The 19,583-nt window shown below is 34.2% G+C and overlaps 1 protein-coding gene across 1 annotated transcript; it reads left to right on the forward strand.

Moving 5' to 3' along the window:
* Nucleotides 1-144: 144 nt before the first annotated feature.
* On the forward strand, nucleotides 145-4,476 carry LOC131929840 (sigma non-opioid intracellular receptor 1-like). The gene is made up of 4 exons (XM_059286232.1): nucleotides 145-381; nucleotides 797-1,009; nucleotides 1,607-1,699; nucleotides 2,553-4,476. The coding sequence occupies exons 1-4, from the start codon at nucleotides 231-233 to the stop codon at nucleotides 2,795-2,797; spliced, it is 702 nt and encodes a 233-aa protein (XP_059142215.1). The 5' UTR covers nucleotides 145-230; the 3' UTR covers nucleotides 2,798-4,476.
* Nucleotides 4,477-19,583: the final 15,107 nt, after the last annotated feature.

A 19,583-nucleotide genomic window follows, 5' to 3' on the forward strand; every position in this document is an offset into this window, starting at 1 on the left:
TTACTTTCTCCATTTTAAAATTAAGTGTAGATCTAGATCTAGGCCTATTTAAAAAATTTCAGAGTACCTTCACCAGTCATTCCGTAGTTTGTTCATTTTCGGTTTTAGATTTTTTCAGAGTAGCTGCCCTTATTCGCTTTTTCATCATTAGGCCTACAGTACCGAGATAGTGTATTAAATTATTATTAATAATATAATAGGCATAAGCCTATTAAGATTATTAATATAATATGGCAAATATGCTCTTATCGGTTTTAAGAAAGGCATTCAAATGGTCTGTTATAATTTTAATATTTATTTGTTCTATAAATTATTGGCTAAATAATAAAAGTTACGTTTTTGATGAGAAAAGTATTGCCGCAATTTCCCGCAAACATGTTGGTAAGTCTTTAATTTAAGTCTTTAACTTTAATACTACTTTAACTTTTTTAGTTCTTGTGAATGACCTTACTCTTTAATTATAATTAAGATCTAGATTTCTAGAACTTTATTATCTAAATTCTAAACTAGCTCTTGGCGTCTTGGTCTTAGAGTTAGTCTTAGTATCTTAGTTAGAATTAAGTTTGGCTCTTACATTGAATGACATTGCCTTTCTTAACTAATACTAGTTATATTAAGTTTATAGTTAATAAGTTATTTAAGTAGTCTTAAGTCTTAATATTGTAATAATAATATAATGTTTTTAAATGAAATGCTTATAAACTAATATGAACTCCTTGCTAATTCAGAATAATAGCAATAATCCATTATTTTAAAAGCCTATAATAAAATCAAAACATTTGCTTGTTTCTTTCAGATAATGCTTTGAACAAGAACATTTCTTATGCCTACTCAAAAGTTTTGGCTGATCTCAGGGCAAAGTATGCAGGGCACATCCTTCCTGATGACGGTTTGCAGTGGGTGTTTATGAATGCTGGTGGGTGGATGGGAAGTATGTGTCTACTTCACGCATCACTGACAGAATATGTTCTGTTCTTTGGCACAGCTGTTGACACAAGTGGACACTCAGGTGAATGATCAAGCTAAACTGTCTAGCTCAATGTTAGGCATGCTGGGTTCTCATCTAAATATAGAATCTGGGTTGATTTGTTTTGCTTGTAATACTTGTATAACTGATAAAAATACATATTGTATAGGCCTACACACAGAAACATACAAACTCAAACACACTGGAACTAACTGTGAGAGCAATTTTTTATTTCAACATTTTTCATTTCAAGCTTTTATATTTGTGCACATTTTTATGTGTGCAAAAATCTCTCTTTGCTCATCTTTCTGTGTATGCAACTTTCTGTTTGAGCACTTTTTTTGCTAAATTTTCTGCTCACCAATAACAAATCGTAGACCATATACTACTTAACAGTATGCCGTATTTGTACAATTACTTTTTCAAGGTTTAATGTGTTATCAAGATTTTTAAACCAAATTTAAATTTAAAATTGAGTGAACACTCTTAGTTATGTTAAGTGAATTTTTTTTGGTTGTATGGTTTAGGGTTTAAGTATTATTTGCAATACTAGATAGAGCAATGCATGTATGGATAATATACAATCAGTAAATTGTGCCAAATCTATGCATCATATAGTTTAATAATATCTCTAAATAGGTCGCTACTGGGCTAATATATCGGATACAATTCTGACTGGAAACTTCTATCAATGGCAAGAAGGGGCCTTGAATAGAGTGGTCTATAAACCAGGTGAGATCTTTACCCGTGTTAAACTTTATACTAAAATGCTTAGAATCTATAAACTTTACTTTAAAGTGTAGAAATTACTCATCAGTTAAAGTTTGTACTCAAAACTTGGAGTTTTAGACCATTTAGACTCTTAAAAGTATTTTGGAAGTTAAAAGTGCTCACAGCAGTACTTTATAAAGCCAAAAAATAGATAATTGCAAAAGTTTGTTCAAATAAAATATAATGCACATCAAAAGAATCTGTAACATACTAAAGAGAATTTTTATTTCAACTTTAAAATGTTATAAAAATTAAACAAGCTTATTGTCATAAAGATAAAAGATTTAATTTGCACAACATAATTTTTAAAGTGGTATTACATGCAGAAACTTGAAGATGAATTACAATCTAATAATATGTCAGTGTCTAATTGTAAATGGTTCAAACCTTCCATGTTGGAAACGGCATCAATTTTTAAATGGGCATTTTGTTTGTAAATAATTGTCACAATTTAAATTTAATTTTTTTTTCCCAGCAGATTAGAAATCAAAATATAAAAGCATCTATTTCATTATTAGATGGGCATTTTGTTTGCATAATTTGTAAATAATGTCTCAAATTAAATTTAAACATTTTTTTTCAGCCGTAGAGAAGTCAAAATATAAAAGCATTTCTCCGAGAAGTCAAAATATAAAAGCATTTCTCCATTTCTTGTAACAATCTAAATCTCTGTGGCATCATTGTTGTATAGTTTTCTATTGAATGCCATTATTTATGTAGCTATATATTTTTTAGTCAAATGTTTGCTCAATTTTACATTTTGTCCTGACATATTATAAAGACAAATGTTCTTCTAAATTATTTTTCTGTCCAGGTGACACTGTATTTCATGGTGTGGGTGAAGCCACTGCTGTGTCCTGGACCTCTGGGACGTGGATGGTGGAGTACGGCAGAGGTTTTATTCCATCGACTTTGTTTTTTGCACTGGCGGACTCCATCACCAGCACCACCGACTTCATCACTGTGTTCTACATCTTCAGGGTTTACATGAAGGCTATGTGGCAGGAGGTGCTCTTCTATGCTGGAGACTTCTCCAGTATTGTTAAACAAAATTTATGATGAATGTTGTTCTAGGATAATTTACATCTTACTGACATTAGTTTAAATTCATTGTTCCTAAGGATAAATTTTACATCCTATGTATTTTTACTATCCCAAAGTGTTAGGCTACAATTATTAATATGATTTATTCTTTTGCTATCCCAAAAGATAAATTTGTGTACAGAAGTTTTTTTTTAAACATTTCATCCTTTTTTATCAATATTGATTCAATGATTTTCTAAATTTGATGACAAAAATGTAAGGTATCAATATTTTTAAATATTTCAAAATCTTTGCCCAGTGATAAACAAATATCTTATAATTTAAGAATCAGAATTATTTTATATAATTTTAGTGACAAAATAAAAACTCAAAAGCATGAGACAACATTTATTTTTACTTCTGAAATGATTTTAGTTTTTAAAAATAATGTTATAGTTCACTGTAATCAAAAGATTGTAAAGTTAGCAGGTGTCTGTTTCAACAGTTATGTACAAAAAGTATTTTTTATAGATGTGTTTCAATTTCTCACTGGCTAGTTAAAAATTTCACCCTTCATTGTTGAAAGTTATTGTCGGTCTTATTGAGCAATTCATCTGTCTCTGGTCAGCTTCATTGTGTGTCAGGTGTCTGTTTAAATATTTATCTTTGTTTTTTACCTTTGTTCAGAAAATATGTACTTGTAAAATTATGTTGATTGTTATGATTTACTCCATATTCTACATTCCAAGTTTTTTATTATATTTCTTAGTAGTATTATCCCTCTTAATGTAATTTTTGTAAGAGCTATAGATTTTGGATTTTTATAATTATCATAATATATGTTTCAAATAGAGCAGTTTAAAACCTATTTTCCTTTGTAAGATTTCTATATGTAATCAAATGTTATAATTTGTTTTAAAATTCATGTGTAGCAATTTTAATATTGTGTGTGTGTGTGTGAAATACAGGTAATGATTAGGTTTTAAAAGTGAAAAGTAGTAGTCTGTGAGATGTTGCATTATGATTTTGTCTAGCTTTTATGTAAGCTCAATAGATTAAAAATTAGGTATGTTTTGAACAATGTTTGGCCTGTGAGGAAGTAGATTTTTCTCAGTGGCTACATTACAGTTCCTGTATAATAATTACATATTGTCGACAGATACATGAATACATGTGTTAATTATGCCATTCATTACACATTACAGAACTATTGTTTTGTTTAGAGCTGACTTAAAAGTATTACATAAAACTTTGTTTTTCATTGATGAGCATTTTAGACATTTTTACACAATGCATATATTTAAGTACATTTATGTTAACAGTTCAATGTTAAAAAATTTGTAATTTAACAACCAAGTGTATCAAGTTTTTGATGTTTAAAAGTTAATGTATACTTGATTGATAATCCACTGTTTTTAAAGTATTTGTTTTTGATCATCTTGATTTAGCCAACTATTCTTATAAGAAATTATTTCTGCATTTTATACTTGTATTAGTACTGAAAGAGCGGTTTCTACAAGTAGTCGTTGGTGTGATTGTGCTGCTTTTTAATGTAAGGTCTAAAGCTTGTGTTGAGTGTGGAAGCAATGGTTGGCATAATGTTTTTTTTTTTTAAATCTCAATCTGCTTCTTGTTCTATTTAATTGTTTTTCCATGATTTTCCCGTGTACTTCATCTCTAGAAAAATAAAGTTGGAGTGATCTCCCTTAAACGTTTTGGTATAGTATAGTTTTGGTATACTAAGTTATACAACAGTAAAGTTATGACACTTCCCGTTCAGTGCATTTGGACAATATACATGTTTTTTTAATTATTTTGTTAAATACCTGGTTGTTTAAATTAGAATAGAATCGCAAATAATAAAAATTGCACACCAAATGAACGCAAACCATATGTGTATACTAGATCTATAGTGCAAAACTAGTAGGCCTACTTTGTAATGGAAACAATATATTTTTTAAGGTCAGTTTAGCCCAAGTACTACTTCTGGTCACCGGAAATCATTCTAAATTTAACAGCAACCAATGAATTAGACCATTTACCTATTTCTGAAATTTAGTCCAGCTAATTGAAACGGTACTCTAGTTATCAGTATTTTAGAAACCAGAAATTAAGTTAACTACTACTTCCGGAGGTCACTCAAAAATTGAAAGTGATCCAAGTATAAGATCTAATAATTATATGAAATTCCGTCTACCAGGTAGACGAAATTTCATGTAGACTTAGACTCTACCTAACTGAAACAGTGCTCGTTATCATGTTCACGTGGAAATAAAGTACCAGGTAATTCCCCAGTAGGACTTAACTTGACTTAGTCATTTTGCTCGATATGGAACATAGGGCCTCCGCCATTTCCTTCTATTTCTTCCGATCCCCGGCTCTTAATTTTGCCAGTATAGTGTCGGGAATTATCCGGTTTTTAACTTTGTTTTAAAAATAAAAGATGACGACAAATAAAGTATGGTTTACGGTACTTCCGGTGGGTTCCGGAACGGCGTGATTACGCCATTGTTTTTCTGCTGTTTTTTTTTTTTAACTGAGCGCTATACCATTCTGGAATAATAACCGACGCTTTACTGGGGGATTACCAAGTACCACTTCCGGTCCGGTTACCGGAAATCGTTGATAGAAACATGAACATTCAGTTTAATACATATATGTAAAATTTCGTCCACCTAACTTAAATTGTACTCAAATTATCAGGTTTTGAGAAACCGAATACAGTGAACTCACTACTTCCGGTTACTAGAAATCGCTCAAACGTTGATAGAAAACTAACAATTTTATATGCTTGTGATGCATTGTTGCTGCGGATATGGCTCCCATGTACGTACGCCGAGATGTGGAGCACGTTTAACTATGTATTAATTAATTAATTAATTAATTAGAAACCACTCGGGCGTTCGCACTGGGTCTATTACTGTGAAATTGAAGACTCATTCGTTAGAAAATCGAGGCCATGAGCAGAAACTGAAACTGCTGGAATGACTCTTGTGTATCTGTGAGATAAGTATTAAGTGTTCCATCCTAAGAATTGTAAAGGCATATTTACGCCGTTGACTAGTAATTCCCATTTTGCCTTAGGTGTACAAAGGAATTTCGTGACTATCTCACAGAGCCATGAACACGTCCATCAAGTAGATGTGAACTCTAACCTCGATATGTTATTGGTGTACCTTCACTGTTTTTTTTTGTGGCGGTACGCCGCCTAGAAGTGATGGGATGCCTTGTGTGTCCCAGTGAGCCCCAGAGCTATGCCGGCGGGGGGCTGGTGCTCCAGGCAGGTCTAACCAAGTCGGACAGATCTGCGCGGGTGGGGGTCAGACCAAACGTTGTGCCCTGGTCCTCCTGGTTGGGGGTTGTTCGATGGGCTAGCTACTCGTCCACGTAAAACAGTAGTTACAGAAACCGAAGCCAAATCTGAAGTTAACAGTTTACCGGAAGAACAAGAACTCCAACTAGAAGAAGTATTACTCAATACAACTAAACCACCACAGAAGCTACAGAACCGACGCCCATTCTTCAAACGAGGAAAACCAAGATTGAAGCCACAAGAGAAAGCTATGCTCTTTGTAACAACGAACCTCAGAACACTATGGGAAGCAGGGAGTTGTGCACAGAGAATGAAAGAAATACAGCCCTGGATCCAGGACGAAACAATGCAGCGGGTCGAAAAAAGAAAGCCTAAAGAGCCAGCTAAATCAAGGAAATATCCGGCACCAAGCAGACATCCTAGAGCAGACGATCGCATCCAACATTGTGGAACAGACGCTAATCTGATTAGCCTAATCTTGACTCTGAAACAAGGTCCTTTTCAGGGCCAGTTAATTTTTTTTTACCGTTCAAAAGGATTGTGTTCATTGTTTTACTAATTTAGTGAGAAGGTAAAATAAGTTTGAAGTGAGAAATATGTTGCTATGTTTAAAATTTTACAGTAGGTTCAGTGTCTACAGTCAGTGTAGTTGAACCAGGGGCGGAACTACCATACCGCCAGACCCCGCAATGCGGGGGGGCCCATGACGTTTAGGGGCCCAGTTCCGACCAAAAAACAATGAATTTTTTTTTTCAAAAATTATGTTTTTCATGCATCTTGAAAGTGGTTTTGTAAAAAAAAAAAAAAAAAAAAAAACAGGTCTACTATAGCAGAGATTGTTGCGTAGAAAAATATTTTAAAATCTACAAGAGCTACAGTTTGAAAGGTAGGTAAACATTCACACTACTTCCATGACTTACTGCCCTTCTTTAAAATAGGGATGCCCACGAAGCTCATTTAAATAGTTTTGTACTATGTACATTAAAAAGCAATTAAATCTCTGAATTGTTATTTAAATAAGACGTACTATACAATAGTATAGCTATAAAAATCAATGTTTTCAAAATTGATATTACAAAAGCCAAAAATGAAAAAAATAAACATAACGCGAGAAACCATTCACGAATCAAGTTAATGTCTTTATATATTTCTGACCAGCATGTTTGGAAACATTTATAACTCAAAAAGAGTTTGGACTAAATGTTTTCTGTTTTGATATCTCAGAATGGTTATATATTGCAATGAAGTAGACTAAATTACTCAGTTAGGATATAGCTTTTATATATATATATATATGTATATAAATATACATATATATATATATATATATATATATATATATATATATATATATATATATATATATGGGGCCCTAGCTTTTTTCTTTGCGGGGGAGCCTTTGATTTCTAGTTCCGCCACTGAGTTGAACAGGTGTAAACGCAAGGCCTGTAACTCGTGTTGGTACTGGACGTCAATCTCGACATTTCAATGTTTTCAGGCCAGATCTTCAAAGGTTTATACTATAGGCCTACTCTTTTTTTTAAACAGTGGCGTCACTAGGTCGGCTGAAACTCGGTGCGGTAAACCAGGATGTCAACCCCCTCCCCTAATTATGTACTCACACTTTAGTATAGGCAATATGTGGTCATCCTTGTGACAAATAGGGGACGGAGTGGTCTAGCGGTTGAGAGCTGGACTGCTAACGTAATGTTTGAGTTCGAATCCGGATTCAAATCAGTAGACCGTCTATGAGTCCACCCTATCTCTTCATATGCCGAGGTCACAGAAAAAAAGTGAACTCTACTTCACTTGCCCTAGACCGTCAGCTTTGAAAAGGGAACTTTACTGTGACAAATGGGTATGTAGCGATGAGTAATTGACTTATTTTTTGCCATCTCAAAACTGTAATTTGTCAAAGGAAAATGATAAGTTTAATCTCTTTTTCAATAAATATTGTTTCACTGATTTTCAAAATTAGATAGCATACTTCACTGCAACTGAAGAGTTGGCAGGTATTAGTTTTAACAGTTAGACCTACATATAAATCACATTTTTAAAGATGTTTCATTTTCTTTCATGGGTGTTACAAAACTATCACTTAATAATTCCCATCACCTTTGGTCAGCTGCGTTGTGAGTCAGGTGCGAGTAAATATTTCTTTTTGCTTTGTGATCAGCTGTTTTACTTTTTGCTCAGAAGTGTAATTGTAAAGTTGTTATCAACATCATTATTTCTATGCTTTATATTCCAAGTGTTTTTTTTATCTAAATGTTAACAACCCATTATGTTTTATCACATAACCCCTTCGTATTAGATTTTATTAAATTATCATTGTTTTCAATAGAACAGTGTAAACGTTTTATCTCAACTGTATAATCAATAATTTATATTAAAAAAATGTGTGGCATATTTGCATAGTATGTGTTTTTTATGTAATTTTTATGCGTAACATGTTTTGTTATGTGTGTTAATAATAATTTTGGTGTAACACATTTTTTTCTTCATAAATTATTTAAATGTTTTGTGTGTGTGTAAAATGTATTGATTCATTTTCAAAATTAAAGGTTACTTTGTCTGATGTGAATGGCCAATAGCAGTATGATTCTTAACAAAAACTTTGGTGTTTTAGACAATGTTTGTCCTGTAAAGAACCATCTATCAAAATGGTATTCCTTTGTAAGCTTTTACCAGTAATTGCTTTCATCTACAAGTATGTGAATACACCTGTTATTTAAGACATTCATTAACATTTACAAGACTATTATTATTTATAGTTTAGAGCTACTTTGAAGTTCTTATAAGTTTACTTTTTTAAAATTTATGTACACTTTTGAAATCTTAACATAATGTAATGTATGCATTATGTAAACTGTTTCTGTTCAATGTTATAAAAAAAAGTACTTCAATAGCCAGCTGTATCACATCTTATCTCTAATCCTTGTGTTTGATTTATAGATAGTTTTTTAAAAACGTCTTTGTATTTAACAAACTATTCACATCAAAAACTTTTTGTGAAAATTCATACTTATATTAAGTGTTAACAACAGGTAGCTAAGGGAATAAAAAAACTTAAAACTCCCAATCGGCTCTTTTCATCAATCTCTAGAAAAATATAAACGATAATTTTTTGTTTCATTTTTTATTAAACCACCAGATTATAAAGGTTACATAAAAAAATTAGTACATAGTATTCTACAGAACAGAATAATACTTTAGAGACACATGATCAGAACAGTAAGCAGCCCAGAAGGCTGGTCAATAAGGGTAGTTTAGTTTTGTAGGGGACAACAAACTTCCATCATATATTCCATCTAAGAGGTTTTTAACATAACTAGGACTTAGTTCCATCATTAATTGATGTGCCTATAAAATAAATCCAAACAATATGAGTGCTAAAATATCTTTCAGCTCAGGTCTTTCATAACATTTTAAATTGAATGCCTGTGAATAATTACTGTTCAAATAATACTCAATGTTGTAAGCTGGTTCATCAGTATAATAACATCTATCTATCCAAGCATTTAGGTTTTTCCTTTTAAAATTTAAGGAATATTATATATTGGACACTAAATTACAGATTAACAATAATAAGAATAATTAGTGCATTATAAAAATAATCTAAGTAAATAAATAAATAAATAAATAAATAAATAATATATATATATATATATATATATATATATATATATATATATATATATATATATATAATGATAATTTAAACACAGCCAAATGTTCAGATGTAGCTTTTTGTGTGTCAGAAATAAATACATTTAATAGCTTAATTTCTTCATAGCTTGTTTTTAAAAAAAAATATACCAATAAAACTTGAGCAACTACGATTATTATTTTTTTAAAATTCAAAATATTTTTTAACAACTTCCTGCATAATGCTTAGATACTAATACTACTAATACCAAGTAGTTAAGTTATAAAGGTTATACCAAAATGTCTTCTAGGGTAACTCAAATTAATAAAATATCCATTTTAAAAAATGAAACGCTTTAAAGAAAGAATACACAATTTTTGTAGCAGTAATGTGAATTTGTTTATAAGCTGTTAACAGCTGACTTCTGCAATATGAATCTGTGGCATTATAACTACCTTAAATACAATAACACAGAGCTACTTAGAATTGATATGGTAGAAAAAGACAAAATGTGATGGAAAAATTACAGCAACATAATGAAAAATGTCATTTATATATAAAGCTCCTTTGCTGGATATAATGTTTTCTAGTGACTCTTTAATCGAATGGCATGGAACTGCTAACCCTGACTTGTGTTAGGGTGAGTAAAAGTGGTTGGATATAGTGCTGACCACACAATCCTTTTATATGCAGAGATCACACACACGTGAACTCAAATAGCCCTATGGACCCTCAGGTTCAAAAGGGAACTTTAATTACCTGTCAATCAAGATTTAAAGAACATTACAAAATTGGTATAAAGAGGAGGCTAAGATTTTCTTAGCAATGTTTAGCCTAGCTTTACTAGAGTTGGTGACCAAGCATGGTTTGATAATACAATTGGGCAGATAGATCAGTGAATGGTTTGGTGGCTCTGGATCAATACAGCTGATATCTTACCTGCCTTCAGGGCTCCCAATAAATTGTCAAGTGTCCAACGTTGTGTTGACCAGAACAGGTGTTGGCTTTTATTTTTTCAGATCTATGTTGATCAGCTTGCAAGTTAGACTAGTCAGGAAACCAGAGTTTCTAACCAAGTATGTTATTCAATAACCATAAGATAGTCTCATGACATTTTAAATTATGAGCAACACAAAACAAAGAGTCCCATGAAGCTGTGCGGTTGCACATTGGTTTTGAACCTGCCTCAGTCATTTTGTAAATTCTGTATATACCTTGTATAAGACGTTTAGAGGGAACGTTGCACAACATGACCAAAGCCAAAATTTCCAAGGTTTCTATTCACAACTTCTGTTCCACAAATTCATATTGGCTTTCAGAAGCCCCACTTGCTTTCCTCTACTGCTTGCAAACCTGAACAGAAAATTTTAAACATTAGGCTAATGAAACAGTAACAATTTAACCGATTCATTTTAAAAAGTCAAGAGTTATAAATTTTTAAAGAACAGACTGGTCTAGATATATTCAGCAATATTTTTTTAGCATGAAAATTTTCACCTAAGTAAATTTAGAGTTAGTTTTTATTTGTCAGAGAAAATATAACACGGCTTGTTCCAAACTGCATTTCGTTGAGGCTCTTTTCCTTTCGGGTTTTCTTGACATGATGGAAAATTTTAGGCGGTTGATATTTATTAATTTAGTTTTTCTTTCTTTGGAAAATCGCAGTCAAATCTTGACGTTATCTAAGCATATTTTTCTATTTGATTTAGATTCTTGTTAAAATTTTGGTAGTTCAACAGATTTCTGCAAATTTTCTATAAATTAAGTCTGAAAAAGGATTATTTCCCACAAACAAGGCGTTTAGGTGTACCTACTAAGTCTGAATCGATAGCTTTGTAACCGCCATTTTTCTTAAAAAAACATTCAAAAAATAATAAATATCTTATGTGTATTAATTTAAAAAAAAAAGCATTATTAAAAAACATTTTATGAGAAAAAAGTAATTTGTAGAGTTCTAGTCTAGACTAAACAAAAGGCCTAGCAAATTAGCTAGATCTAGGTCGACTAGACAAGATCTTAGATCCACAGGATTGTCTAGATCAATTTGTGAAACAGGTAGATCTAGGTCTAGTACTATTACATCTAGAATCTAGATCTACTATAGAATACTTTTTTGTCAATTTCAGTCAGTGGTCTTGCAGCTCTATGAATGAAATAGATCTGAGCAGTGGGGTAGCTAGGATTTTTGGGCCCCTATGCAAAAGTTATCAGTGGGCCCTTTGCTAATGTTGTCTAAGTATTTTTCAATACTAGATCTAGGTACTAGCTCCAGAGCTCTTTGAGCGATATTAGAGTTTTCTAGCCAGTGATGTTTGCAAAAGCAAAGAGGAAATATAGAAGATCCAGTTGTTTGTTAAATCTTCCCTCCTAGCTGGGTGTCTTCAAAAAGTTTGTGCAGGTTTTTAGCCTAAATAGCTGCTTTACCATCTCCATGAACCTTGTGTAACCCACAACTTGCAACACTTCTTGGTCATTTTGCATTAAAACATTCTACTTATCATGAAATGGCCAATTGACATAAGCAGGGATGCCTACCCCAAAAAATTTTTTTCAGTAACTAGAACAATAGATTTTCCGTAATAATTGGATACTGTCTGTAACTTTCAGTATTTGTTCTCATTTTTTATACAATGTAAATAAGTACAATTTTATTTTATCGCACAAATTCTCAGCGTAATGATGGTAATGGGCTGCGTTACTCATACTCATACTACTTTTTTTTTTTTTAATTGACTAATTAAAAAAAAAACGCCGCGAAATTATGTGTGTAAGTGTAAGGCGACAAGGGAAAAATCTCATATAGGAAGTGTTCTTTGCTTTGATATAGTCCTACACTGCCCAATGTGAACTCAGTGACCCATCGACCATGTCAGGATTCCCTACCCCCGCTTTCAAGAAAACGTGAGAGGCCGATCACATTAGAGACAATCCTTAGAATTAGCATATTTCTTGAATATTTTTAAAAAATCTAGATTTTATCTGGGTAATATTTAGAAGAAATTTTGTTTTTAATACGACCGGTGATTGATTTATAGGTTCGTAAAAACGTGTCTTATTGCACATCTAAAACAACAGAACACAATTAGATCTATCTGATAAATTTGAAATCATAGAACCAGATAGGCCTAATACAGAAATTTACCACAAGAAAAATATGTCGACACTAAATCTATTTTGAAGTTTACTGTAGGCTAAAGCATAACCTATTTGTGTGGTATAATTCCGCAACATGGGTGTAAAAATTGAAAAACTACAGACAAAACCGTACAAGATGCTAAATTTAGCCCTTGGCTATCGTTTACGTCATGATCTAGGTTAGGCAGAGCCTATGCAAAACTGGTCAGGATGAGGTCACACTGTGCAGCACAGTGAAGGAGAGGGTTGGAAATAATAGACTTTACGAAGTTAACGCAGACTCATGGCAACAACAAAAAAGGCCAGAAAAATAAATTTTAGATTAATCAAAATTGAATTAAAAAGAAATTCAATTTATGCACGGTTTTCAAGGTTTACCTATAAAATTCAAGGTTTTTGTCCATTTTTGGTGAAATTCAAGGTTTTTTCAATGCCTTGAAATGTTTTTCTTCTCTTCTTCGTTCTTAATGTTTGTGTTGGAAGGGATCCCCTCCAACACAATTAAGGATACGTGTCAACTGGTTATGCGCCATTGACTCCTATTTCAGCCTGCTTTTCTTTTTGGATTTGCTTCCATAGCCTTTGTCCAACCAAGAACAAACTACAGGGCAGCAGTTGTTTGATTTTGCAGTTTTCTCTCCTAGAGGAGTGGCTGTCCCCAGCTAACGAGCCTCATCTGCCTGAGGGATCGAACTTGAGACTTTTTGGTTTGGCAGCCTTGAGCTTTACTGACTCGACCACGCTACGGACCCTGCGGTAAGTAGGGATAGACCTAGAAAACAATCTAAGGTGGCAGTGACTGAAACGTCCTCTAATGTCGGGTAGACAAAGGCCATTAAAGTGACGGCGTTATAATTATGTTTATTCTAGGTTTACGCAGCAGTGGATATTGTAATGTTGACGCATGCTCGAAAGGGCCCTTAGCGGGAGTATGACGATAAAAACTATTGTGATAACGCCAAAATAAAATTTTCAAGCTTAAAACGATCTTATTTTTACATCTCTTGAAGAGTGTGGCCCGTAACGAAGTGACTACGCGTCTCACAGGTTGGATTTGCCATCTTGTTATTGGAAATGCTTATTTTTTCCTTTTCCAACACATTCAGTGTGATTGAGTCAACAGTGTGCCAGCTGTAGAATGCTCCAAGTTCGAACCAGAGGTTAGCACGACCGATACTGGTTTCTTTTTTACATTTTATGTTTTTTCATATCGAAAACATGACATTATTTTTTTTAAAATAAAATTTCTAAACATTGTCGCTGGCGTGATTGCTTGCATACGTTTACAATCGCATGATTGAAAAATCCCACCATGGCAGTGGCGTGCAGGGGGGGGGGGGGGGCACCCGCCACTGCCATTGTGAATCTGTGTAGTAACTTTCAACACAACTTACTTGTTTTTTTTGTGGGCACCTAATTAAGCAATATATAGCCTATATATATATATATATATATATATATATATATATATATATAGTATGGGGGCATCTTCCCCATGAGTTGGCCCCGGCATCTACATAGGTCTGCACGCCACTGCACCACGGCCCACTGTAAGTTCAGCCTAAAGAATACGTCATAGAATAAACACTAGTTCACAAGATCATCTGTGTCTTCACTTCTCCCTTAGCTGTTGAATACACTTAAACTAGATCTAGATCTATGTCAACATAAAATTGCAAAAACATGGGGGAAAAAAATCGGGCAGTCCTGATATCTATTTGTTTTAGATCGCGTGCCACCTAGGGTAAAGATTTAGCATAACGCGGAGCGAACCACACAAATGCGGCTTTTTTTTAAAACTGCAAACCCTGAAATTTTCAAACTCAAATCTTGCGAATCCGGAAAGAAATATGATTCTCGAATCCGGAAATCCTGAATATCCCGGAAAAGTGGCACCCCTGTAGACGTGAGGTTAGAGTTCACATATATTTGTTAGACGTGTTCATGGCAAAATGGGAATTACTGATCAATAGTGTAAGCCCTTTACATCGTTAGGAAAGAAATGTAAAACTAAAAACATACTCTCCAATACATGAATCATTCCAGCAATATCAGTTTCTGCTCATACTCTCGACTACAGAGACGTGAATTTCACAGGGAAGCTTCAGATAAACTTCAGAAGAAAGTGCGGTAAAATCACGATATAGCGTCGGAAATTATTGGGTAATGTTCGTTGAGTTTCGGTAACATTCGTTACTGTAAACCATAGTTTATTTGACCGTTGAAAGAAAAATAAAGTCAAGTGCATTAAATTAATGTTTTAACTTAATTTAATGTTTGACTGACAAAAAATTAGCAACAATTAGTAAATCTAAATATTATTATTAAAGTCGAGTGTAGTAATTAATGTTTTTTTTTTAAGAAACAGAAAAAAACTTGCAGAAGATTTGCGACAACCAGCTCTAGTTATGTTAGTAAATAAGAGTATTAGATTTTCTAAAGTTAAAAGTAGTAAGAATAACTAGAATAATGTTTAGTAGCAGCAATAATTAGCACATACACTTAAAATAATTAGAAATACAAAATAATTAGCAAAACAATATTTAAATTGCAACTAAAATCAATCCTTGCACATTTTTCAACATTGCGTATTAAAAATAATATGGCGGCAAATAAATGATGGTTTACAGTATTTCCGGTGGTTTCCGGAACGGCTCGACAGACTACGCCATGGTTTTACTGTTTTTTACTGCTGTACAGTTCCGGAATAATAACCGACGCTATATCGTGATTTTACCGAAAGTGCGAACGGCAGGGAAAGCACGACAATCACTGTCACTCACTGTGACTGGTCACTGATTGAATCAGCTGACATTGGCTGACAATAATTTGTCAATAACTTGTGGTTCCTAATTTAATAATTTTAATAGTATTTATCAACAAACAACATTGAATTGTAGACTCTAGACCTATGGTCTAGATTGATCTAGATTTTAGATCTAATAACTAGATCTAGATCTAAATCAAATCTTAGAAAATTATTAGAAGACCCAATACTAGATTCTAATTCACGTCAGTAGGTATTTCGAACTTACACTCTGCTCCGAAGTTTGCTTTAATCTTACTTCCGGATTTACGGACAATTCATTATTCATTCATATAGCCTTTAATTAATTATAATAAAATAATAATAATAATGATTTCTCACTAGATTTGTATTATATACAGTATATACATGCTGCAAGTGTAACAACAATTATTGAATTATTTGACACCAAATAAATATTAAAATTAGGGTGAATAAGGATCCTAGTGTGAGATAATGGTTGCATTAATTCAGTATCGTAGCGAGGGGGGGGGGGGACATATGTCCCTGGGCGCCGACCTTAGGGGGCGCCAAAATGGGTTGGAAAAATAAATTGAAAGGTTGAGGGGGTGTAAATCGAAAGTTTGAGGGCGGGGGTGCAAATGAAAATCTCGAGGGGGGGGGGGGGTGCAAATCGAAAGTTTGAGGGGGGGGGGTGCAAATCGAAATCTTGAGGGGGGGGGGGGGTGCAAATCGAAAAGTTTGTCCCCGGGCGGGAAGGGTCGCTACGCCTCTGCATTAATTAGTTAATATTAGATCTAGATCTAGTATCACTAGCTTAACTTAACAGAAGAATTTGTATCACTTGCTATACTTTAATCATGTCGTATTCAGGCCAGGTTAGTATTAATAATCGATAGGCCTAAGTAGTAGCTGACACCTTTGTTAACCCTCTTAAGACGTAGCTTTATTTTTCTTAATTACCTCCCATGGCAGAATTATTACCCTACAAATGTATTCATTTGACGTCATAAAGGAATGACCCCAAAGTTAGGGGGATATCACTCTCGATTTATTTTCTTACTTATATCTTGGAAGCTATGCTATCTTTCAATCTTTTTTTCAAACTTTCTAAAAGTTTGTAATAAAATGTTGCTACATATATGCTCTCGTGTACGCCCGCCAAGATTTTAAGCTTTTTTTTTTATTAAAAAAAAACATGATTAAATTAAGTAATTAATTAAGTAGGAATCACTTGGACGCTCGCCATTAGACTAAGTATCACTGTGAAATTTATTTTATGTCTTATTCGTTAGAAAATCGAGGCCAAGAGCAGAAACTGAATTGCTGGAATGATTCGTGTACCTCTGAGAAACGTTTTAGTGTTCTATCCTAAGGATTGTAAAGGGTTTTTATGCATTTGACTAGTTAATTCCCATTTTGCCTTAGGTGTACAAGGGATGCTAGGACTATCTCACTGACACATGAACACATCCATCAAGTTAATGTGAACTCTAACCTCGATATGTTATTGGTGTACCTTCACTGTTTTTTTTTGTGGCGGTACGCCGCCTAGAAGTGATGGGATGCCTTGTGTGTCCCAGTGAGCCCCAGAGCTATGCCGGCGGGGGGCTGGTGTCCAGGCAGGTTTAACCAAGCCGGACAGGTCTGGAGGGGGGGGAGGGGTCAGACCAAACGTTGTGCCCTGGTCCTCCTGGTTGGGGGTTGTGCGATGGGCTAACTACTCGTCCACGTAAAATAGTAGTTACATAAACCTAAGCCAAATCTGAAGTTAACAGTTTACCGGAAGAACAAGAACTCCAACTAGAAGAAGTATGACTCAATACAACTAAACCACCACAGAAGCTACAGAACCGACGCCCATTCTTCAAACGAGGAAAACCAAGATTGAAGCCCCAAGAAAAAGCACTATAGGAAGCAGGGAGTTATGCACAGACAATGAAGAAAATACAGCTCTGGATCACGGATGAAACAAGGCGGCAGGTGGAAAAAAGAAAGCCTAAAGAGCCAGCTAACTCAAAGAAATATACGACAGCAGCACCAAGCAGACATCCTAGAGCAGACGATCGCATCCAACATTGTGGAACAGACGCTAATCTGATTAGCCTAATCTTGACTCTGAAACAAGGTCCTTTTCAGGGCCAGTTAATTTTTTTTTACCGTTCAAACGGATTGTGCTCATTGTTTTATTTTATTTAATGATAAGGTAAAATAAGTTTGAAGTGAGAAATGTGTTGCTACGTTTAAAACTTTTTATTTTAGGCTCAGTGAGTGTCTACAGTCAGTGATGTTGTTGCAGGTGTAAACGTAAGGCCTGCGAATTGTGGTAGTACCGGATGTCAATATTGACACGCCAATGTTTTAAAGCCAGAAGTTCGTCAAGAGTTCTTACTCTTTAAACAGTGACGTCATTAGGTCAACCCCCTCCCCCAATGATGTACTCACGCTTTAGTATAGGCACTATGGGGTCAGCCTGTGACAAATAGGTAACGGAGTGGTCTAGCGGTAGAGAGCTGGACTGCTAACCTGTAAGTCTCGAGTTCGAATCCGGGTTCAAGTCAGTAGACCGTCCCTGAGTCCACCCAACTCTGATGGGTACCTAACTCACGTTAGGAAAAGTAAAGGCGGCTGGGCATATTGCTGACCACACTATCTCTTCATATGCCGAGGTCACAGAAACAAGTGAACTCTACTTCACTTGCCCAATATTAGTATAGACCATCAGCCTTGAAAAGAGAACTTTACTGTGACAAATGGTGTATGTAGCGAAGAGTACTTGACTTTTAACTAACCGGTAAATGCAAACTTTCTTGTTATAATTTTCGTTTTGATGTCGTCCCCCCCCCCCCCTTACTCACGGTGCGAACCCTCCGATCCCACCTTGTGAATGTACAATCTAGGTCATTTAATCTCTGGATGCATTTAACAACTGAATGTTTGGTTTGCAAGATATTTTATATGATAACAAATTAACATTTTTGTTGAATATTTTAAATTTAAAAAGCAGTCACATACAGTTTATAAAAAAAAAAAAGTTATTTATTGGCTTAAAATAATTGTTTTTTAAAAAGTACATTTTAAAAAGTATGCAAAAACAACTTTTATGTGTACGAACGCTAACTTAAATATTGAATTCAGATCCCTGACTCTTATAAGAAGAATATCCCCTAGTCCACCCAGCTCTGATGGGTACCTGACTGACGTTAGGGAAAGTAAAATCAGCTGGACATAAAACTAACCAAACTGTCAGGGACTTTGTGCTGAATCTGCTCCAGCGCTTCCAACATCTTTTAGCCTTGGTAGGATGAAGGTTAAATTATGTTCATATTCAGAGATTAGCGTCAAGATTAGCGTCAAGATCATGTGCTGTAGATGACATCGTGATCTGGTATTAGCGTCAAGATCATATGCGATAGATACAATCAAGATCTTTTGATTAGCGTGAAGATCATGTGTGATAGATGACACCAGTTAGCTTCAAAATCCTATGAGATAGATGACATCAGGATCTGATATTAGCGTCAAGATCCTATGAGATAGATGACATCAGGATATTTGGATTAGCGTGAAGATCATATGAGATAGATGACATCAGGATCTGATATTAGCGTCAAGATCATGTGAGATAGATGTCATTAGGATCTTTTGATTAGCGTGAACATCATATGAGATAGGTGACATCAGTATATGGTACTAGCGTCAAGATCATATGAGATAGATGTCATCAGGATCTTTTGATCAGTGTGAAGATCATGTGAGATAGATGACATCAGTATCTGGTATTAGCTTCAAGGTCATATGAGATAGATGACATCAGGATCTGGTATTACCATCAAGATCACGTTATATAGATGTCATCAGGATCTTTTGATCAGTGTGAAGATCATGTGACATATATGACATCAGGATCTGGTTTTAATTTTAAGATCATATGAGATAGATGTCATCAGGATCTTTT

Source organism: Physella acuta, unplaced genomic scaffold (assembly GCF_028476545.2).
Source record: "Physella acuta isolate Inbredline_101_S28 unplaced genomic scaffold, ASM2847654v3 ptg001685l, whole genome shotgun sequence".
Classification (NCBI taxonomy): Eukaryota; Metazoa; Mollusca; class Gastropoda; family Physidae; genus Physella; species Physella acuta.

Excerpts from the sequence above, each read along its gene's own strand:
- LOC131929840 (XM_059286232.1), top strand. The coding sequence starts at position 231 with ATGGCAAATATGCTCTTATCGGTTTTAAGAAAGGCATTCAAATGGTCT. Across the intron at positions 382-796 it reads AATTTCCCGCAAACATGTTG|ATAATGCTTTGAACAAGAAC; the intron begins GTAAGTCTTTAA and ends TGTTTCTTTCAG. Across the intron at positions 1,010-1,606 it reads TGACACAAGTGGACACTCAG|GTCGCTACTGGGCTAATATA; the intron begins GTGAATGATCAA and ends ATCTCTAAATAG.